The sequence below is a fragment of the Herpailurus yagouaroundi genome, unplaced genomic scaffold (genome assembly GCF_014898765.1).
Source record: "Herpailurus yagouaroundi ecotype Mexico unplaced genomic scaffold, PumYag 29, whole genome shotgun sequence".
NCBI lineage: Eukaryota > Metazoa > Chordata > Mammalia > Carnivora > Felidae > Herpailurus > Herpailurus yagouaroundi.
Genome location: NW_024412377.1, coordinates 76,637,993 through 76,662,357, shown reverse-complemented (window position 1 = coordinate 76,662,357; position 24,365 = coordinate 76,637,993). Strand labels below are relative to the sequence as shown.

Here is a 24,365-nt window from a genome sequence, read left to right as displayed (position 1 = left end):
AGGGGAAACTATTATTAAAAAAATAGTCAATGCTTGAAAAGTTTCTTAAATGCTCTTAATATATACATATTGTTTTTAAAACACATATTTTAAATTTCCTGAATATTTAGGGGCGCCTAGGTGGCGCAGTCGGTTAAGCGTCCGACTTCAGCCAGGTCACGATCTCGCGGTCCGTGAGTTCGAGCCCCGTGTCAGGCTCTGGGCTGATGGCTCAGAGCCTGGAGCCTGTTTCCGAGTCTGTGTCTCCCTCCCTCTCTGCCCCTCCCCCGTTCATGCTCTGTCTCTCTCTGTCCCAAAAATAAATAAACATTGAAAAAAAATTTTTTCCTGAATATTTAAAATATACACGTGTATAAACACACACACCCATATATGTGAGCAACACATTTATAACAAATAATAGAATTTAAATGTCAATTTCTTATTTGAATCCCAACTATTCTATAATTATGTCTCTACTGTAAGGAAAGTATTCCCTAAACCTATCATAACATCTTAATAGGTATGCATCTTTAAGGTGCTGTTTCAGATAAGTAAAGCAATTCTCGCTATAGACCAGATAGAGAAAAAATACTGTGTGTACTAACTACAGTATTTCATATTTCACAAGGCTCTAAGTAGAAAGTAAAACACAAATCACAATTATCAACACTGATTACCAGAACAAACCCAGAGTCAAGGCAATATGAGAACAGTAGGAAGCTTTAATAACTAATATATTTCTAGAAATGACAGTCTGCTTTCAATTGTTGTGTCCACATTAAACATTTAATAATAAATTAATGTAAAATATTACAAATATTAAAAATACCCTCTGAAATGATTAGTATTGTTAATCTTAAGGGTTTTTTTTAAAGTTTCATTCATTTTTGAGAGAGAGAAAGCATGTGCGCATGCACAAGTGGGGGAGGGGCAGAGAGAGGGAGACACAGAATCCAAAGCAGGCTTCAGGTTCTGGGCTGTCAGTGCAAAACCCTAATGCAGGGCTTGAACCCACAAACGGTGAGATCATGAACTGAGCTGAAGTCAGATGCATAACTGACTGAACCACCGAGGTACCCCAATCTTAAGTTTTTAATATATACTATTTAACAGGATTTTAAATGAACCTATCAATAAGCCTAATTCATTAATTCATAGTTGCAAAGCTGTGTTTAACAACCATAACTTCTTTTTCCTCATAACTAACAAGGTATGTTTTGTGCTTCTTAGTCTGTTTCTCTTTCCATATACTACTTTTTTTTTTTAATATATGTGTTTGTTGGATGAGGCTATAGTGAGTAAACTATCTACGGTATGGACATTTTAATATGCAGTGTACAGAGCTAACATGAAGAATTTGAGGGGCACCTGAGTGGCTCAGTTAAGCGTCTAACTCTTGATTTCTGCTCAGATAATGACTTCACAGTTCCCGCGTTGGAGCCCCGTGTCAGGCTCTGCACTGACAGTGTGGAGCTTGTTTGGGATTCTCTCTCTCCCTCTCTCTCTGCCCCTTCCCCACTCAAGCACATGGGTGCACACTCTCTCTCAAAATAAATAAATGAACTTAAAAAAAAAAAGAATTTGAGGCCACAGAGGAAAAAAAAATTGACGTCTCACCTATTCTGCAACATTAAACCCTATCTCCATCTCCATTTATATCTAAATAAATACACACAACTCAAACTGACACCTTCTCTCTTGTCTTCCCTTCCGATTAGGCAAAGGACAGCTTATCTGGTAGGAACTCTTGTTTAAGGTAGAAAATAGCAAATAGATTCACATCCACATCATTCATCTTTCAAGGTAATTAAACTAGTGGTAAACTATCCAGAACTTTCTGTTCTAAAAGGAATATACAAAAAACAAGTGGTTTCTCAGGATACGTTTGGGTAAAGTTTATAGGTGTAAAGTCAGGTCTGCAGTACTTACCTGTACCTACCTTTCAACATTTCCAGATATTTTTTCATTTAGGAACATGACCTAAGTCCCATTGGAACTGGTTCCTGAACCTACCAGCCTTTACTAGGCATTTATGCCTAATATACTCCCTCTGCCTTTCTCTCTTCTCAAATTTTTAACTCTCATAGCTTTTTTTGTACCCTTAAAAAATATGTAAACCAATTTCTCTGTTATACCATGAAACTTTTTCTGAATCTAATCAAAGGATACTGAAAAGCTCTCCTTCTTTTGAATTTCATAGCCCTTTGTGTGTCTCTCATTACCTAATACATTGTTCATTTACCGTTTTTTTCCCAATCACTCCTGCCACATTGCAAACTCCTTTACAGCAGGGATTTTTCAGCCAGATGATGTAGTAAAAAAATGTTGAATAAATGTAATAGAGGTGAACTTAACATTGCTTTAGAATGCTCAGCATCTCATTAATGTAAAAGAATGACAGCAACTGCAAATCACAATCGTTACTGGCAAACTCATCCAACAAAGTACATTCTATTTAGGTTATTGGAATGCCATACTCTACAGAACTGTGGAGTCCTTGACCTAGAGTACCATCTCTCTTACCAGCCTCAAACACATTCAGTGAAACAATTAAAGCAACACTGCAGGCTATGAATGCACCACTATGCAACATCCTCCTGCCTGATCCGCTAATTCATGCCTTAGGATTTCAAAACTAAACATACAAGGCAAAAGTAAACATACAAAGATAAAATGGTCATACCAGTTACAGGTGGAAACATGTTTACAGGTCATAACAAGGAGTCATTTATTTCTTTACAATAACCATGAACTTCTAAAGTGGAAACAATAATCATTAGTATAACCTAGGACTAGCTTCATTTTAATTTATCTGCAGACTATTTTCAACCCCCCTAATACACTAATGTCACCATAGAGGCATCTCCATTTTTAAAGATTTAAATCAATAGCAACATATGAAATTCTCCATAGGATGTGAATCCTTTCAGGGCAAAGATTCTGTTACTTTAATCTTTGTATCCCTGAACATAGTTCAGGATACATTGCCCAGGATAGAATAGTTGAGTACTCTTTAACTGCTCTCCAGATAAACACCCAACATTTAATAAGATGCCAAATTATTTAAACCAGCAAAACAAGAAAAAAAAAAAAACCTTACATCTTCTTATATACGAAAAAGCCAATTTTTCATTATTTTATTCAAGAAAGCATATACTTGAAAATACACACACAGCTTTTACTCTCATATCAATATCAAAAAGTACTGAAATATATTTACCCATTATATGATTCAGACACACCGGCAAAAGGCTCGTTTTCACAGTTGGCATAAACAAATACAAAACTCAGCACAAGCGCAAATAAAGATGTGAGCAAAGCAAACTTCATTGTGTTTTTACATGTCATTTTGAGTTTTGAAACAAGTACACCACCTAAAATCTGACCAAGAGCAGCTCCAGGAATTAAAACAGCCCCTGATGAGAAAGAAGACACAGAGAGTGAGAAAACATACAGGTGTAGTCAGTTACTTACATGACAAATTGGGAAACATCAAAAACAAGCACCAGTACTATTTTAACATATGAATGCTATCATGTGATTTATAAAGTTTTGAATATTAAGATCAACAAATATTCTCTTTAGCTATGCAGCCTCTGTATTTCGTGTTCATACAACAGACTGTCTATTAACAGAAAATCTGAAACTTTTATCAAAATCAGTAGTTTAAATTTCAAGAAGTGGCTATCCAAAATGATATATTATTCTAATAAAAAATTAATGTAGTAAAGTAAAATTATTAGATTAAATCTGAACAAAGAAAAAAATGGTTTACCTCCAAGGGTAGCTGCAAAGCTGGAAGACAATCCAAATTGATTTTCTATAAATTTAGGTAAAAATGTAGCAAATCCAGTAGTAATTAAGGCTTCTGAGGAAGTTGAGAAAACTAAACACATAAAGACAGTATTCCTCATCAAATTCTAAAGAAAAAATATAGTTCACCAAATGAATAAGTATGATTATACTGCAAAATGTAACATTAAAATGGCAGCATGATGAAATGGCAAATATTTAATAAACACAGTATAACTATCTATAAAATTTCAGCATTTCCTCCAGCATAAAAATGAAATATTAATAGCTTGATATATACAACATTGAGAAAATTTATATGTGGAGCACCTAGAGAATTGACAGGTGATTGATTCAACAGTAGGGTGACTGTGCCTTTATCATATGCAAAGGATGGGGTAAAGGAGGTAAAAGCCAGGTTGGAAAGGTTTTCTCCAGTATATGATAAACTTCCATACATTAAATCTACCCCTTGTCTGATGTTTTGAATTCCCATGTCTACTAAATGAAGAACTTGGTTATAAACACAGATGAGAATGGTCTCTTAGTATCAAATTTGTATTGTTCTATGAGTAAAGGACTCACTAGTTAAGAAACTTAGATAGTTATAGAGTTCAGCAATTTTAAATAGGTGGGTACACTGCTGGACTTCTCAGAATCTTAAACTATCAGAGGAGAGTACAGAGATTAATTAATCTAATATATCTGCCCACAAAGTGAAAACCAAATTACACTTCTGGAATATTAAGTGAAAAAAAAATTTAATTAAATCAAGCAAAATACACACACTCACAACCACTCACAGAAGTCATGAAGAGGCAATGCAAGAGAGTTAGAAGTCAGATCCAGATGATCTAACTTAAGAATAATAGTAGTGACAAAAAAGAGAAAAGTACCTGAATGAAAACATTCAATAATTTTTAAAAATAATAATGGCAGAAAACATTTAAATCTTCAGGTTTAAAAAGATAATGGATTTCTAGCAAGAATTAATGGGAAAAAAAAAAAACACATACTTAGGCATAACCTAATATATTGCCTGAAATCAAAGATAGCTGGAAATAAAAATGAATCATACTAACTTGGATGGAACTTCTCAACCACAACACATTTAACTAGAAAAGAGTAAGATAACATCCACAGAATTCTGGGACTAAAAGAGTATGATCAGAAAAGGTCCATTTAGTCAGAAATATCATTCAGTATTCAAGGATACTTAGATGCTACTCTGTCTGAGGAAAACTAGCAATAAAATACTGAATCCAGAGGGATCTGAATCAGAATTGAGACCTCAAAGCATGAAACCATAAGAATAAAAAAAAAAGCAGTAATATACATAAAAATGGTAATATACATAACAATTTATAAAATAAATAGAAATATATGACATAGAACATAACTATTACAAAAGAAGATCGTTGTTGGGATTAAAAATCATGAACAATGTCAGAAAAACACAAGAATGTGCCTGCATGGGAGGGAATAGAGTTAAAAGGTAAGATAAATCAATTAAAAACATTTCAGGCTTTCGTTTAAGGAGGAAAATGAAAATGATTGAGAAGGAAATAATTTCAAATCTTGAAAAGGTAAAATTACAAACTCCTGTATGTACAAAACTTCTATGATGCTAAATGAAAGAATGTTTTTCTGTGCAAATACAACAGAACAGACCATAACACTTGTTTCTTTAATCTCAAATTCAAACCAAGTAACCACTAACTGCCACCTATTTCACAAGGGAAATATACTGGTTAGACATTCTCTAATATATATTTATAATTTAGTGATAACTGATCTATTACATAAAGGAAGTGGCATGGAATAATGAACTATAGTGCTAAAGAGAAACCACTGAATATTGATATTGTCATTAAGACAACTCATGTTCTTTCAACCATTCTATCCTGGAATAGTTCTCATTTACTCAAAGCATAATAAAATTAAATCTGAGGAGTTATTTATTTATAAGAGCTAGAATTATAATAAGTAAGCAAAATGCATTGTGAAAATATGTATATATATACTTATTTATATGTATATATAATATAAATATCTACCTATATATGTGGAGGAGGGTGTGTGTGTGTGTGTGTGTGTGTGTGTGTGTGTGTGTGTGTGAGAGAGAGAGAGAGAGAGAGAGAGAGAGAGAGAGAGAGAGAGCAAGCCTGTATGTGTATAGTGTTATTTTACCTTTAGGGCAGCTGGAAAATCTTTAAAGCTTGTTCCAAAACTCTCCTCGGTGTCTTTTAAGGAACTACTCTTATCCTGGTGAGTCTGGGAAATTCTTTCACCTTGAATTTTTGCAGTACCTAAAAAAAACAGTAAATGTACTTCTTCTATCACTTCATTCTTCATTTTTTTAATGCTTACTTTTAATTTTTTTTTAATTTTTTATTCTGAAGTTAGTTAACCTACAGTGTAGTCTTGGGTTCAGGAGTAGAACCCAGCAATTCATCACTTACATATAACACCCAGTGCTCATTCTAACAAGTGCCTTCCTCAATGCCCATCACCCATTTATCCCACCTGCCCCACCCCCATCAACCCTTAGTTTGTGCTCTGTATTTAAGAGTCTCTTATGGTTTGCCTCCCTCTGTTTTTATCATATTTTTCCTTCCCTTCCCCTATGATCATCTCTTAATTTTCTCAAATTCCACATGAGTGAAATCATGTGATATCTGTCTTTCTCTGACTGACTTATTTCGCCTAGCATAATACCCTCCAGTTTCATCCATGTTGTTGCAAATGGCAACATTTCATTCTTTTTCATCCCTGAGTAGCATTCCATTCCAGTGTGTGTGTGTGTGTGTGTGTGTGTGTGTGTGTGTGTGTGTGTGTGTATGTGTGTGTGTGTGTGTGTGTGTGTGTGTATATATATATATGCATACATACATACCACATCTTCTTAATCCATTCATCAGTTGATGTACTTTAGGGCTCTTTGCAAGCTTTGGCTATTGTTGACAGCACTACTATAAACATTGGGGTGTATGTGCCCCTTCAAATCAGCATTTTTGTATCCTTTGGATAAATTCCTAGTAGTGCAATTGCTGGGTTGTAGGGGAATTCTGTTTTTAATTTTTTTGAGGAACCTCCACACTGTTTTCCAGAGTGGCTACACCAGTTTGCATTCCCACCAACAGTGCAACAGGTTCCCCTTTCTCCCTATACTTGCCAATACTTCTTTCTTGTTTTGTTAATTTTAGCCATTCTGACTGGTGTGAGGTTGTATCTCATTGTGGTTTTGATTTGTATTTCCCTGATGATGAGTGCTTTTAAGCATCTTTTCAGGTATCTGTTTGCCATCTGGATGTCTTCTTTGGAAAACTGTTTATTCGCCCCATTTTTTCACTAGATTATTTGTTTTGGGCGTGTTGAGTTTGGAAATGCTTACTTTTTAACTGACACACACTTCTACAAGTTTATAAAACCATAACATAAGAAGTCAGTTCCTCTGTCAACAAAATTGCACAAACATTTACGTATATAATTTTTTCTGAGAGCTAGAATTATTACTATCAGCTAAGGAAGTTCCAACCAGTCTAAAAATTAAGATGAGACAATTCTGTTCCAACGATATATTTATCCTCTTTATTTAAAAATATCTCTTAGGGGCGCCTGGGTGGCTCAGTCGGTTAAGTGGCCGACTTCGACTCAGGTCATGATCTCACAGCCCGTGAGTTCGAGCCCCACGTTGGGCTCTGTGCTGACAGCTCAGAGCCTGGAGCCTGCTTCGGATTCTGTGTCTCCCTCTCTCTGACCCTCCCCCATTCATGCTCTGTCTCTCTCGGTCTCAAAAACAAATAAACGTTAAAAAATAAAATAAAATAAAAAAATAAAAATATCTCTTAAATTCTTTTCTTCTTTTTGAATGGCTCTCTTTTTCATCCATTATATATTAAACAATGTATGTTCGAGGTTCTTTTCTTTTACTCTCTTAAGTTTTTTTTTTTTTTCATTTTTTTTGATGTTTATTTTTGAGAGAGAAAGAGAGACAGAGCACGAGTGGGGGGAGGGCAGAGACAGAGGCAGACATAGAATCCGAAGCAGGCTCCAGGATCTGAGCTGTCAGCACAGAGCCCGACATGGGGCTTGAACCCACGAACTGTGAGATCATGACCTGAGCTGAAGTCGTACGCTTAACCGACTGAGCCACCCAGGTGCCCCTACTCTCTTTAATTCTAACATGCTTCACAGATGAAGTATTTACCATGTATTATCATGTCTCTTTGATTTTTAATAATGGTACTGTGAATAAATCTGAGAAAACAGTCAATACATGGAATTATAAGTTGGATGGCCCGGGGTAGACAGGAATCAGTGAGACCAACTACTTCTACTCTGCCAACTTTTCTTTTGCCCATTCCCAAAGTTAATCATCTACCTTTTACATGTAATAGAAACAACTATTTCATCTTCACCCTAGAGAAAAATACTTTTATAGATAATTTGAACTACATGATTATATAGAAGCAAAGTTTTCCAGAGAAGGGGAATGGATGGATATTCTTTTCTATTAATCTTTTCTTTTTGGACAAACTGTCGAATATTGAAATATGGTGAAAAATGAGTATACTACAGCATTACTTCTATGACAATTGGAAAAAAAGTACTTGTTCTCTCATCAACAAATAACATCAATGATTTAAGGCAGATTAATTATTGGGTAGTGAGTAACTGAATACAAACTAATAGTTTGAAAGATACTTGTACTTTGCATATACATAAAGCAAGATTCCAGACAACACACAGGAAACAAATTTAGTTAGGTATACAGTAAGAAAGTGCCTATGTACAGTTTTATTGATTTTATTAACTGGAAATAAAGGAAAACCATAAGTATTAAGATTGCTACCCAGTATTTCCTAAAGACAAATGTTCAAAAGTTTGCATAGGCAGACAACTGAAATTCTATAGAACAATGAATTTTCTAGGGTTCTTATCAACTATACAAAAAGCAACAGTTGGCCTAGAATTGGAATAAAACTCTTTGATTTTAACAAAAATGAATACCTGGTAAATGTTTTGGGAAGCATAAAAAAGGAATGATCAAAGACCAAGCAAAGAGCCAACACAGAAGAAATCCAATCCACCATGCCCCCAGCCATCGTGGATCATCTTCAGTAATATCTATGCTATACGACAGAAAAACAAAATGTAAAAGTCAACTTTACCTTGTTCACTAAAATTTAGTTATGATAACTATACTTTGTAATTCAAGTACATATATAGGGGAATATTATTACAACATTCAACATTTAAAGCTGAGTCACTGTGATGAATCAGACAACAGAAAGCAGGCATAAATGAAAACTATAATAATGGTTTACAAAGTATATCAAAATGGCACTATGACATAAAAGTGTAAAATATTTAAGAGTAAATATATATATGCTAAATATCTGAAAGCATACATAGAATTTCTAAACTACCTTATTTGGCTAAGTTTTTCTTCTCAACTATATTGAATACATCTTATAACAAATCACTGATCTGTGTTAAAAGCACATACACTGTGTCTTAAGGCATTCACTTAAACATAAAATTCGTTTTATTTATTTATTTATTGAGGTGTAACTGGCATACAATATTATATTAGTTTCAGGTATACAACATAATGTGATATTACCATATATTACAAAATGATCACATTAAGTCTAACATCTTAGCTGCAGAAGTATTTTTCTTGTTTTGAGAACTTACAAGATTTACTGTCTTAGCAACTTTCCAATATTCAGTACAGTATTACTAACTATAGTCATCGTGTTGTATATTACATCCCATGACTCATATATAACTGTAATCTTGTACCTTTTGACTCCCTTTACCCATTTCACCCATCCCCCACCTATAACATATAACATATCCAAATGGTAGCCACAAATTTGTTCTCTGCATCTACGGGCTTTTTTGTTTGTTTGTTTCGGTTTTTTTTTTAGATTTTACATATATATGAAATCATATAGTATTTGTCTTTCTCTGTCCGACTGTAAAGTTCTTCTTAAAGTAATTTCTTAAGTTTTATAACCGTTCCCAGCATTTTAGATCAAGATATTTCTGGGGCTCCTAGGTGGCTCAGTCAATTGAAGGTCCAACTCTTGATCTCAGCTCAGGCCTTGATCTCAGAGTCATGAGTTCAAGCCCCACACTGGGCTCCATGCTGGGCATGGAGTCTACTTAAAAAAAAAAAAAAAAAAAAGGTTTCCCTCCCAAACACACCATTACTACAACTCATGTAATTCTCCACTGAAATTTAAAACCTTTCTTAAAAACCCAGCTCTCTGTTTCAAGGACTTCATCTGCACATCTTCTTATACAGTTTCTAAAAATTAACCTGGGACTAACAGCTCAAAGAGAAAATCACATATCCATGACCACATTTTCTATTCATTACTCACAGTCACACAAAGGATTGCGCAGTTTTGATTCCTAGTGGTAAAATGAGAAAATATGGACTCACCAAAGGTTACTGACTTTTCTATATTCCGGAAAAAGAGAAGGTAACTCAGTGGTTAAAAGGAAGATTTGGGAGTCAAAGGTCTACTTGGATTTATGTCTTAGCCACTTAACAACCTCTGTATATCAACTACCTTATAGGATTATTAAGAGAATTAAATGAAGAAGTATGTAAAATAATGTAACACACAAAACCTATAAAAAAAACTATAGAAAATAGTATGGGATAAATAAATATTACCTCTTATTATCCTCTATGGCCAGAGCTGAAACCACACAATTGCAATTCTTATGACCATATCAAAGCTACTACAGCACTTAGTTTAAGAATCATAGACTTTTGAGACTTTTCAGGCTATCTACATCCAGCTAAATCTACTAAAAGCACAACTAATTTTGATTAAATTCTTCATTCTGAGCAATGCATGAAGTCCTAGAGGTGTATTTTGAAAATTTTCAGATGACTATTAAGCATCCTTATTTATGAATAAATTTATTATACTAAGGGGTGGTATGGCATTAATTCATGAAGTACAGATAAAGTATTATATAAATATTGTGTGTATTCAGTTCTGTTTCCTGAAAAATCCCTCATGTTATCTGAGGAAATTCTTTGAAAACGTTCTATGATGTTAACATTATTAAAATAAAATAAACATATAAAAGAAAAAGAGATGTCGCCTTGCCTTTGTCCCATGTTCACATCAATGTACATGCTTAGCAGCTGTCCTCCCAACACATAACCAATAGCAGGGCCTAATACTGACATAGAATAGCCAATTCCTGGAAGAACAAAGACATTGAAGATAGTCAACTGTACAATTGTGCTTTGAAAAGCTTACAGCAGTGAAGACAAATATTTTACACTAGAAAAATCATGAAATGATTAGAATTACACCAAAATTACACATTTTCAGTAAAAAAATACCATCGAATAGTACTTGTCAAGTCAAACAGCTTAAAAAATATTTTAAAAATAAATATAAAACATTTTAAATATAAATATTTATGTAATTCAGTGTATAAATTGTTAGACTGCAATAATTGCAATAAATCTAACAACTATAAATTCATGGAAAGTTACATTACATTACTTGGTGGCAGAGGTAGTGCATCTACTACTACCCTTTGTGGATGGTGATATTAGTTACTGTTCACAATTCTTATGGAAAAAATGATGTGAAATGAGGAGCCTTTTCTATTGTGTAGACACTCCAAAAGCAATCTGTATTTTGCACTACAGCAGCTGATTTTAAAACCTGGATCTGGTCATTAGTCTGTTTCATAAAAGTAAGCCATTAATTTAAATTCCTGCACTTAGTGAATCTTCCACTTTAACTTGCAGCAGAATTAAACTAACTTATTTCTCTGATACTTAAATTTTTGCCATACATAACATTTAAATTTTTACCAAAAAAGATGTGTACATTAATTAGTATCTTCATATATTACCACTTTCTGAATTTTTTATTAATTGCTGAGATTCTCATTCTCATATACAAAAGAACAAAATATAACATATCCAAAGTTAAGCATGTGTCAATGGCAAAAATGACTTATATACTTGACCAAGTCTCCAAAGTAGAAGTCATGCAAGATGATCTGGAAACATATAAGAATTCTGAAGGACCAGAGTCAAGATTCTGAAGAGGGACATCTAAAAAAATGGGACTGATTTTTTTCCTACATATAGTGGCTGATTCTACAAGAGACACTGGGGGTTAGCAATCCTTGGTAGTGTCTGGGAAGGAGGGAAACCAAAGTTGTAGTTCAGGGCCCCTAACTTGGAAGTTATTAACTTCCTCTACCCTACATTTTACATTGGCACCTAGGAGGCTATACTCTAAAAGTAAGGGTGAATTACAAATAGACTTGCTCACAAAGTAAATACAGCTTTGCTTCAAATAAACTCAACCTGCGAAGTCAGATAAAGGGCATCCCAGACTGCAGTGTTCCCAAATATATCAGAGATTGGGAGTTTATTAAAAGACAGAGTGGGGTTTGGAGAAAAGTGGTACAAGTATAAAACACCTTTGTCAAAGTGAAATGAAAGAGATCCACAACAGATTCCTCAGAACTTAAGATTACCAACTGGAAAATACAATTAAGTCAGTAAATATTTATCGAGAAGCACAAAAAATAAAAACAAAGGATAAAAAATACAGAAAAGAGTAAGGGATGAAGAATGCATTAAAAATAAAAAGGCTTAGCATACATGTAATTGGAGTTCTAGGAGAGGAGATAATAGGAAAGAAGTTATATTTAAATAAATAATTATAGGAAATATCCTAAAGCCAATGAAAGTACAAAACAACGTATAAATCCAAAACATGTAAATCCAAGTCATATAAATCCAAAACAAGTTAAATAAAAGGAATTTTGCACCTATACACATCATATAAGTAAAACTGAAGAAAATCATATCAAACAGAAAAATCTTAAAAATGCAAACATATATAAGAAACATTGGAAGTGAAAAGACAAAGAAACAGTATTTTTAAAGTACTGAAAAAAAAAATCAACTGTCAACTGGTTATCTATTCCCAGTGAAAATATTTATCAGGGAAAAGTGTTAAAAAAAATTTTTACTGAAAGAGTTCTAGAACCTTTGTGATAAACAGGAATGTGATAAAAATATCAGTTAACTTCAGAATTTCATAATATCAAGTTTGCATATAAGGTCATTAGTAGATGAACAGTAAAGGATACTGATAAAAGGAGGAAATTGATAAAAGTGAAGAAATGAAATAATAAACATTAAATTATCAAAAAGAAAGAAAAAAAGGCTAAGAAATAAGAACATAGAGCAAATATGTTTTGCACATGTTAAGATGAAAGATTTAAACACAAAATAACATTAAATGAATTAAAAAGTTGGGATTAAAGAACAAAGATTGTTAACCCAATGAAAGCATCAAAGAAATAAGGGAATAAAGGGTGAATGGCCTGGAAAAGATTGTAAGGATTGAGATGTTACATTAACTACTTTTTTTAATTCACTCTAAAAGGTAGCAAATTTTGATTGTTTTATTTTTGCCCCTTTTTGCCTTGTTATGTATAAAATTTGTTTCATAGAATAATGTATGCTACCAAAAATAGATACTGTTTTAAAAGAAAGAAAGAATGGAGGAAGATTTTGGAAATGGGGGAAATAAAAAGAGATAAAAAGCATAGAAAAGAAACTTTTTCACACAACAAAACTTAAATACCTACTAAAAAATACTGGTTATCTGAAATTGAAAAAAAAAATCAGGTATACAAGATACTATAATTAAGTGTTCATATTTTCCTTAACATAAAGAGATAAAATGTGTTTCCCAGTTTTGTTACTTCTGTTGTTTTCCTTTGCTCTCAAAAGTTACCATTTGATAAATTCCTACAGTATAAGAAAGAGTTCACATAGCAGGCCTGTGACTGTTAACTTTAGAAAGACCTGTTTGCAAGGCTGGCCCTTGGCTGGCATTTGGGATTTATGTAACTGTCCAGAAGGATGCCACCATTCCCTAACTAATTAGGGTGCCTGCCTGACTGCACCTACACTGTACAAACAGTATGATTTTGCTGACCACTTGTATTCCTTTTAAGAGTCTAGAACTTTTAATACATGCAAGGCAAAGGGTCCCTACATGATCAACCCCCAATAAAATCCTTGGACATTGAACCTCTAATGAACTTAACTGGTAGAAAACATTTCAAACTCCTTGCTGGCAGAAGCAATTGTGAACTGTCTGGCTCCACTAGGAGGAAGCTAAATCTTCGAAGCTTGTACCTGGTTTTTGTCTGTACTTTTCCTTTTACTGATTTTCCTTGGCATCCCTCCCTGTAATAATTCACAGCTATGAATATGATTATATGCTAAGTCCAGCAAGTCCTCCCAGAGATTTATCAAATCTGGGACAGTCCTGTGGGCCTCCACTCTACCTACCGTGTTTAAATAATTTTTGGGGGCGCCTGGGTGGCGCAGTCGGTTAAGCGTCCGACTTCAGCCAGGTCACGATCTCGCGGTCCGTGAGTTCGAGCCCCGTGTCAGGCTTTGGGCTGATGGCTCGGAGCCTGGAGCCTGTTTCTGATTCTGTGTCTCCCTCTCTCTCTGCCCCTCCCCCGTTCATGCTCTGTCTCTCTCTGTCCCAAAAATAAATAAATGTTGAAAAAAAAATTTAAATAATTTTTGTAAAACTTCCTAATTTTGTGTTACTAACACATGAAGATTAAAACTGTTTTATGAGAATTATTGATCAGAAGAGGACTTCAGAAAGGAAATATGCTAAACTGAGAGAGTGAAAAGCATCATTACTAGCTAACTGAAATAAAAGCATTACTAATTAGTAAATGAAAGAGAAGCTATACAGATCAGCTAGAACTTGGAGAGAGAGACAATGAGATTTTGCAGAGAGACCAACACAAGACAAGTAGAGAAAACAACTAGAAGTGTAGTGGTTTTCATATTAAGGAAGAGCCTAAGTAGGTTTAATAGTCTCCATCAGGGCTGCTGTGAACACACTTGACTTCCAGTTACTATAGCAATAAGTTCTTGTTATACACCGAATGTTTGTGTCCCCTCAAATTCCTATGTTTAAACCTGGGATGTAGGTTTCCAGTGTGATGGGAAGAGGTGAGATATTTGGAACTGATTATGTCATGAGAGCGGAGCCTTCACAAATTAGATTAGTACCTTTCTAAGAAGATGCCCCAGAAACCCCTTTCTTACCTGTCTGCCATGTGAGGACACAAGAAAAAGATGGCTGTCTATGAACCAGGAAATGGGCCTCACCAGATCCTGAAACTGTGGGTACCCTGATCTTAGACTTTCCAGCCTCCAGGACCATGAGAAATAAATTTCTGTTGTTTACAAGCCAACCAGTGTATGGTATTCTGTTACAGCAGATTAAAAGAACTAAGGCAGCCCCCTATATTAGAATAATAAACTGATAAGATGAAAACTTACAGAATGTGAAACACATTAATTTGATGTAAGGCCACACACACAGCCTAGTAAACTCTACCTTGCAAGAATATCACAGAAGGAATTTAAGAGAAACTTACGCTCCCAAAAATTAGGTTCAGCACCGCCTTTCCGCTCCCCCCTCCCTCCCCCCAGCCACCAACCCAGAATTGAGCCACACATAACCAGGATTAGTCTGAAATGAAAAGTCCACAGAGTTCTGGGTACTGTCTTGTGGTTTCTTTTGTTGACTCTAGTTAAGTCCATAAAAGATTTAGTAAATCAGGTAGAATGGCCAACTCAATCTCCCCACCCTGTGTAAATTAACCTGGAATTCAATTAATCCAGACAGCCTACTGCTTGGATGGCAGTTCTAGGAGGGCTGGCATGCCCGGAACAGGATATAGAGCGGGATGTCAACAAAACTCATAACCGCATTCAACTGAAGGACATGTGTCAGTAAACAATCAAAAAGAGTAATATTGCTCTATCTAATATTTAATGGAAATTGAATAGAAATGCCTATGAAATTACAACTTTTCATAAGCATTATGTTATGCTTTTACTTATCAATTTAAAAAGCAATGAAATGATACTGAAACATTTATTTTATAGAGAAAACTTACCTATGTAAAGAGAAGATTTGTGTGTGGGCACAGAATCATCAATAAAAGCTGTTCCCAGGGTATAAAGAGGAGTTCCTCCTGTTCCCAGCAAGAGTTGTCCCAAGATGAACACATACAAGTAGTTAGAAAGTGAAGAACTTGAAGAGGTACAACTGGTTCCATTCCTTGTTGCTGAGCAAGTATCTTTGGGGCAAAAAAATTAAATTGTGAATTTACAGAAATTTATCTATCTGTCTTTATAAATCAGACTTGCCTAACATAACCTTCTTAATCTCTTTCAATCACTTCACTTTATTTTTTAAATACATATATTACTAAATAACATTTATTAAATATTATGTTAAAATATAGAAAACATAGAACAAAACTGAGAAACATTACTTTAAAAATCATAATTCACAAAGTTGGGGGTAAATTAATGTAAACACAATTGAAGCATGTGGTGCCAGGGAAGGAGTTTTCAAATTAAGAAAAGAAACAAACAAAAAAATTAGCCTTTATTTTTCTTTCCAAGTTATAATACAGTATGAGAACCATAATGAATTCATCAATCAATACCTTAAACACATGTGAAAAGTATACTTAGGTTACAGTATATTTTGGCTAAAACAGTAATTTCTTAATGTTTACAGCAAAGCCATAATATTTGAAGTTATGTCTAATTTTTTACTGTAGCTTGAACTATTTTATTAAATTTATTTTTTGAAGCAACCTTTGGCTCTAGAGGATATTCTTCTGAATATCATCAAAGGAAAAATGCTTATCTTTAAGATTTGATTAAAATCTTAAAAATCACACTCAAAGACTGGATATTATAGTAAATCTAGATTTCCTAAACTCACTGGATAATATTAATGAGCAATGATGCTTGTTAAAAATACATTCCCAGCCCAGGACACCTGGGTGGCTCAGGTTGTTAAGCATCTGGCTCTTGATTTAGGCTCAGGTCATGATCTCACAGTCATGGGATCCAACCTTGCATAGGGCTCCCCATTGAGTGTAGAGCCTGCCTGGTCTCTCTCCTTCTCTCTCTACCCTTTCCCTTCTCATGCAGTCTCTAAATAAATAAATAAATAAATAAACATTAAAAATACATATATTCCCAGCCCTTTCCCTTTGAATCTGGTGTAATATCTAGGAATCTGCATTTTAACAATGGCCTTAGCTAATTCTATTTTCACTTCCTTAATATCAGATCAAGATTACTTCCTGAATGATGTAAGACCCCCAAAGAACCAATCCTGAAGATTCTTTAACTGATTCATGGCCATCAAACTTTCAGATGCAAATTTTATGTATAAAACATTTTATTTTATTTACTTATTTATTTATTATTTATTTATTTATATTTGACAGAGAGAGAGAGAGAGAGAGAGAACACGCACACAAGTGCGGAGAGGAGCAGAGGAAGAGAGAGAGAGAGAATCTTAAGCAGGCTCCATTCTCAGCTTAGAACCTGACCATGGAGCTTTATCTTATAACTCTGGGATCATGAGAGAAGCCGAAATCAAGAGTCAGATGTCAACCGACTGAGCCACCCAGGTGCCCTTGCACAAAATACTTATTTTTTTTAATGTAAAATATACCCTATAATTTTGTACATATTCAGATTATAAGAGGTTGATGAATATTCAGGCCGATAATTTGTATCTATAACTGGGCTAAATTTGCATTATTTGTGTTACCTCCTTTGCCATGTCAGATATTTGAACTGTGATCTCTGGTTTCATCATTCACTTTCTTGGAGGTAGTAGATTAGACTAAGAATAATCTCATTATTTGATACATTGCAAAATTGAACATACAGGTATTTCTTATTATTATTTTTCATATTTTTTTTATGATAGGTAAATATATTTTTTACTAATCTGGTAGGTATTTTGACTATGTGAGTATTCTCTGGGGTTTTGGTGTTTGTTTTTTTCCAGAAGAAGTAATACATGAAGTTTCAATATGTTTGTTTAAGTAAATTTTAAATACCACAGAAGATCAAGAGAAAGAGAAAATTCTCCCTTCCCCCACCTGTCTCCACTTTATGATCTTCCATGTAATTCAGAGGGAGGTAATGACCTTTGTTAACAGCTCCTTTTATTTTTTTCAGACACTTTCTCACATATTCACATGTTTCCTATCCATTTACTGTTTTTACACAAGTACAGTCATACTAAACATACTACACCTATACTCAACAACTTCCAATTTTCACTTACATCCTGGTCATCTTTGAAATTTAACTGTATTTAAATGTCTTTGTTGGTACTGTCATAACATTCCATAGCATAAATGTCTTCTAATGTATCTACTTAATCCACAATTTACACTTAAAAATTAATAATTAATAACACATACTGGGGCACCTGGGTGGCTCATTCTGTTAAGCGTTCAACATCAGCTCAGGTCATGATTTCGCAGTTCATGAGTTCAGTTCCATACCACACTGTCGGCTGTCAGCACAGAGCCTGCTACAGATTCTCTGTCTCCCTCCCTCTCTGCCCTCCCCTGCTCACACATGCTCTCTCTCTCACTCAAAAATAAATAACATTTTAAAACAATAACACATATTATTATATTATAAATATATTTAGGTCATTACAAACATGTTGTGATAGGTATTTTTATAATTTCCTTGGCATATTTATGCAATTCTATATGTAGTAGTTTCCAAAAAGTGGAACTGCTAAGTCAAAGTATATAAATATTTGTATTTTGATATTGCCAAACTATCTTATCAAAAATTTAAACAAATATGCAATCATACCAGCAACACAGCAACATCTTCCATAATAAAATTAAATTACTACCAATCCCACTGGTTAAAAAATATCAAACACACATATTTTTTTCAATTTAATTTTTAAGGTCATCAATAAGCATTTTTTATTTTATTCGTCACTTACATATTTTTTCTATGAATGTTTCAAATATACTTTCAAGGTCCTAGCTTTGATATTTGCCTTATAAAATCTTCCCTTCTCCAAGATTATGTACATAGTAACATGATTTTATCCTAACATTTTACAGTTGACCTGAGAACGATGCAGGGGTTGGAGCACCAAACGCTGCACAGTTAAAAATCCATGTATAGCTTTTGGCTTCCCAAAACTTTACTAATAGCCTACTTTTGATGAGAACTCTTATTGATAAACAGTTAATTAACACATATTTTGTATGTTACATGTATTGTATATTATTTTCTTACAGTAAAGTAAGCTAGAGAAAAGAAAATCTTAAGAAAGCCATTAGGAAGAGAAAATACATCTCCCGTACTGTATTTATTGAAAAAAAACCTGTGTGTATAAGTAGACTCACACAATTTAAACTCATGTTTTTGTGTTTTTCAATTGTATTTTTAATTCATATGTAATATAGTTTAGTGGGAAAAGACAGAGATGCAGCATTCTGTTGGATTAACCAAAGAGAATCTTTTATTAAAGACACTGTTTTATGTCACTGATCTTTGCAGTCTTTCTCTGGCTCAAATCTCTTGTAATTACTTCTGCTCTCTAAGCCTTGAGATATCAATATCTCAGCCCAGCTATAACCCATTTCACAGTACTGCATAAAAGACTCTTTAATACTTAACATTTTCTTTTATCATTTTCCCCAAGTAAACAAGGCCAAAGATCTACTTATGAACACTACTATATCTAATATACTACTCTATTATTTCTGAATAATTTATTTCTATTGCTTTTCTTAGAATTGATAAAAAGAAATGACATACTAAGCCACAGAAAGGCATGGATGAATCTTAAATGCATATTGCTAAGTGAAAGAATCCAGCCTGGGGAGGTGAGGTTAAGACGGTGAAGTAGTACGTGGTTGCCTCATCCCTTGAACACGCTAGATAAATATCTAATCATTCTGAACACCCAGGAAATCTATTTGAAGACTGAGACAACAAACTGCACAACTAGAGGGAAAGATGAGGCTACAATGTAGAAGGCAGAAGGTGTGGAGATGTGATTTAGGGGAGAAAAGGATCATGGGTGCCAGGGAAGAGAGGGGAGCCCTGATCATGGAGAGAGGTGAGAGCCTGAGAGATTGGAGGGGGGTGGGGGGCAGGTAGGAGGAGAGCAGTGTACAGGGGATAGCACAAGAAAAACACTTCCTTAAAAGCATGAACTGGGAAAATGAGAGGGGCTGATTATTGTGAGTTTTTTCAACCAGTGGAGCTCAAAAATTGGAGTTTTAGAAGTCTTTGCTGTGGGGGTGTGAAGCCCAGCAAGTGAAGATGTGCCCCTGTGGAGAAGAATGGAGGAGGCCTGGGAGTAGACAATGCAATCTGAGGAACCCCTGGGACAAACTGTGAGAAGACAGTTTTTGCTTCTTCATGTATATCTGGGAGAGATGTCATTACTTCTCAAGGAACGAAAGAGACAGCAGGCTCCACTGCACTGTCTGGTTCCTTAGCATAGGGGAAGAAACACCTGCTAAGGGTGGCAAACTTGGACTCTGTTTTTTTTCTGCATTTTATAATCCACATTCCTGCCTATGGGTATGACTGCACTTCTGGGACAAGCTGGCACCCACCGCAGTGCAGCAACCCTCTCTGAGAGGACCAGCACAGGTCCACGCCACGCTGGGTCTCTAGAGTTTGGAGTTCTAAAACTCAGTGTGCCTGAGATAAAACACAGGTGCACTGCACTGCTGGGAAGGCAGATAGTCCAGATACAGACAGGGTGAAGGTAGGAATTTGAGGGAAGCCTGGGAGACATGAGGAAGAATGTTTGCTCTTCTGTAAAGGCTTCCCGGACAATGGTGGGATCGAGCTCCCCTCCCTGGGGAGGAAGGAGATGGCTGGCACCATTTCTCTCAACCACCCATCAGCATGGACTGACTTTGTGGAGCAAAACAGCACCAATAATGAAGACCTTAGCCACTACACCAAGTCCCACACCTCTGCACTCTGCAGGTGCTTCTTTACTAGGGCAAGTGTGCCTGAGAACCAAAATAGTGGGTCCTTCCCCCGAGAAGACCAGCACAAACTTCCCCCCACACACCAAGTCAACCGACCACAGAGTGCTGCAAAGCTTCAGCTCTAGTGGAAACAGGATATAGTCTCTTTTAACAAGCAGACCAGACAGAGCACACCTAGTTAAAACCCACCACCCTCTGGACAAGATCCAAATACTTCCCATTGCAGGCAAGGAAAACCCTGCAGAAGACTGCCCTTAAAAAGAGCAGACAAAACACAGCAGCAGAGTGCACACAGCATACACTAGACACACTTCTTGAAGCACCAGGCCCTAAAAGTATATGACCTCTTCTTCACAAAGGCATTTTTGTCAGGAGCAGAAAACACAGCAGGTTTTCATAACCAGACAAGAAGACAGAGACCTAGACAAAATGCCAAGATGCAGGAATTCATCCTAAAAGAAAGAATAATAAAAGGTCACAGCCAGGGATCTAATAAAAGAAGATATATGTAGAGGTGCCTGGGTAGCTAGATCAGTTAAATATCCGACTTCAGCTCAGGTCATGATCTCATGGTTCATGAGGTCGAGCCCCACATCAGGTTCTTGGCTGTTAGTGCAGAGCCTGCTTCAGATCCTCTGTCTCTGTGTGCCCCTCCCCGACTTGTTCTTTTACTCTCTCTCTCTCAAAAACAAATAAAAACATTTAAAAAAATATATAAGTAATATATCTGATCCAGAATTTAAAACAACAATCATAATGACACTATCTGGGCCTGAGAAAAGCATAGAAGACACCAGGAGTCCCTTACTGCAGAAATAAAAGACCTAAAAACTAGTCAGGCCTAAAAAAAAAGTTATAACCAAGATGCGAAATCAACCAGATATAATAACCACAGGATAGGAGAAGCAGAGGAATTAAGTGATACAGAAGATAAAATTATGGAAAATAATGAAGCTAAAAAGAAGAGGAAAAGAAAAATACTGGATCACAAATGTAAACTCAGGGAACTCAGCAAAGCCATAAAGCATAATAACATTCCTATCTTAGGAGTCCCAAAAGGAGAGGAAAACAGAAGAGAGCAGAAAGTTTATTTGAGCAAATTATACCTGGATATTTCCTTAATCTGGGGAAGGAAGCAGACATCCAAATCCAAGCACAGAGACCTCTCATTAAAATCAATAAAAGCAGGCCAACACCAAGACATACATAGTAAAATTTGCAAAATACGGACATAAGGAAAAGTCCTAAAAGCAGCAAGGTAAAAGAAATCCCTACCTTACAAGGGAAGACATATAAGGTTAGCAGCAGACCTATCAATAGAAACTTGGCCGGCCTGAAGGGAGTGACATGATATAGTCAACATGCTGAATGGTAAAAATACGTAGGCAAGAATACTTTAAACAGCAAGGCTGTCATTCAGAATAGAAGGAGAGATACAGAGTTTCCCAGACAAACAAAAACTAAAGGAGTTCATGACCACTACACCAGCCTTGCAAGAACTGTTATAGGGGACTCTTTGAATGGGGAAAAAAAGTGACAAAGACTACAAAGGAACACAGAAAATCACCAGAAACAACGACTTTACAGGTAATACAATGGCCTAAATTAATATCTATCAATAATCACTCTGAATGTAAACGTACTAAATGCTCCCCTTAAAACATAGAGAGTATCAGAATGGGGGAAAAAAAAGATCCACAAATATACTGGCTACAAAAGACTCATTTTAGAACTAAAGACACCTGTAGATTAAAAGTGAAGGCATAAACAACCATTTAAAATGCTAATGGACATCAAAAGAAAGCTGGGATAGCCCTACTTATATCAGACAAACTAGATTTTAAACCAAAGACTATAACAAGAGATGAAGACGGGCACTATATCATAATAAAGGGGTCTATCCAACAAGATCTAATAATTGTAAATACTTATGCCCCCAACTTGTAAGAACACAAATATATAAATCATTTAATCACAAGCATAAAGAATTTTATTCAGTAATAGTAGGGGATTTTAATACTCACTTACATAAATGTAAAAATCATCTAACCAGAAGATCAACAAGAAAACCATGGCTTTGAATAACACACTGGACCAGATTGACCTAACAGATACTTTCAGAACATTTTATCTTAAAGCAGCAGACTATACACTCTTTTTGAGCACATATGGGACATTCTACAGAATAAATCACATACTGGGTCATAAATCAGGCCTGAATAAATACAAAAAGACTGAGATTATACCATGCATATTTTCCTACCTATGAAACTTGAAGTCAACCACAGGAAAAAGTTCAGAAAGACCAAATACATGGAGGTTAAAGGACATCCTACTAAAAATGAATGGGTTAACCAAGAAATTAAAGAAGAAATTAAAAAATACATGGAAACAAATGAAAAATGAAAACACGATGGTCCAAAATCTTTGGGATGTAGCCAAAGCAGTCATTAAGAGGTAAGTATATAGCAATATATAGTATATAGCAATATAGTATAAAGGTTTATCTCAAGAAGCAAGAAAAATATCAAGTAAATAACCTAACCTTACAATTAAGGGAGCTAGAAAAGGAGCAACAAATGAAGCCTAAAGCCAGCAGAAGAAAGGAAATAATAAAGATTCGAGTAGAAATAAATAATATAGAAACAAACAAACAAACAAAAAACAGTAGAATAGATCAATGAAACAAGGAGCTGGTTCTTTGAAAAAATTAATAAAATTGATAAACCCCAAGCCAGACTTATCAAAAAGAAGAGTGAAAGGATCCAAATAAATAAAATCACAAATGAGAGAGGAAAGATCTCAACCAACATCACAGAAATACAAACAATTATAAGAGAATATTATGGAAAATTATATGCCAACAAATTGGCCAATCTGGAAGAAATGGATAAATTCCTAGAAACACATAAACTACCAAAACTAAAACATGAAGAACCATAAAATTTGAATGGATCGATAACCAGCAAAAAAGTCAGTGTAATTAAAAATCTCTCAACAAAAGTCCAGGGCCAGATGGCTTCCCAGGAGAATTTTACCAAACATTTAAAGAAGAGTTAATACATATTCTTATCAGTTTTCCAAAAAATAGAAATGGAAGAAAAACCCAAACTCATTCTACCAGGCAAGCATTACCTTAATTCCAAAACCAAAGACCCCACTAAAAATGAGAATTACAGGCCAATATCCCTGATGCACATGGATTCAACAATTCTCAACAAGATACCAGCAAATCGAATCCAACAGTACATTAAAAGAATTATTCACCATGAACAAGTGGGATTTATTCCCAGGTAAAGGTGATTCAATATTTTCAAATCAATCGATGTGATACACCACATTAATAAAAGGATAAGAATAAAATGATCCTCTCAGTAGATGTAGAAAAAGCATTTGACAAAGTAAAGCATCCATTATTAATAAATACCCTCAATAAAGTAGGGATAGAAGGAACATACCTCAACATCATAAAGGCCATATACAAAAGACCCACAGCTAATATCATCCTCAATGGGGAAAAACTAGTTTTCCTCCACAGTCAGGAACAAGAGGAGGACATCCACTCTCACCATTGTTATTTAACATAGTACTGGAAGTTCTAGCCTCAGCAATCAGAAAAAAAAAAAAAAAAGAAATAAAAAGGCATC

At 35.0% G+C, this 24,365-nt stretch overlaps 1 protein-coding gene across 1 annotated transcript in view; it reads right to left on the bottom strand.

The window, feature by feature from the left end:
- The window catches only part of SLCO4C1 (solute carrier organic anion transporter family member 4C1), a 74,212-nt gene that overhangs the window by 19,229 nt on the left and 30,618 nt on the right, over positions 1 to 24,365 (bottom strand). Inside the window, exons 3-8 of the mRNA XM_040447734.1 lie at positions 15,799 to 15,981; positions 10,917 to 11,013; positions 8,788 to 8,909; positions 5,965 to 6,083; positions 3,758 to 3,902; positions 3,203 to 3,398 (exon numbers count right to left, since the gene is read on the bottom strand). Coding sequence (XP_040303668.1) covers positions 3,203 to 3,398; positions 3,758 to 3,902; positions 5,965 to 6,083; positions 8,788 to 8,909; positions 10,917 to 11,013; positions 15,799 to 15,981 — 862 coding nt within the window. The remainder of the gene's footprint in view (positions 1 to 3,202; positions 3,399 to 3,757; positions 3,903 to 5,964; positions 6,084 to 8,787; positions 8,910 to 10,916; positions 11,014 to 15,798; positions 15,982 to 24,365) is intronic.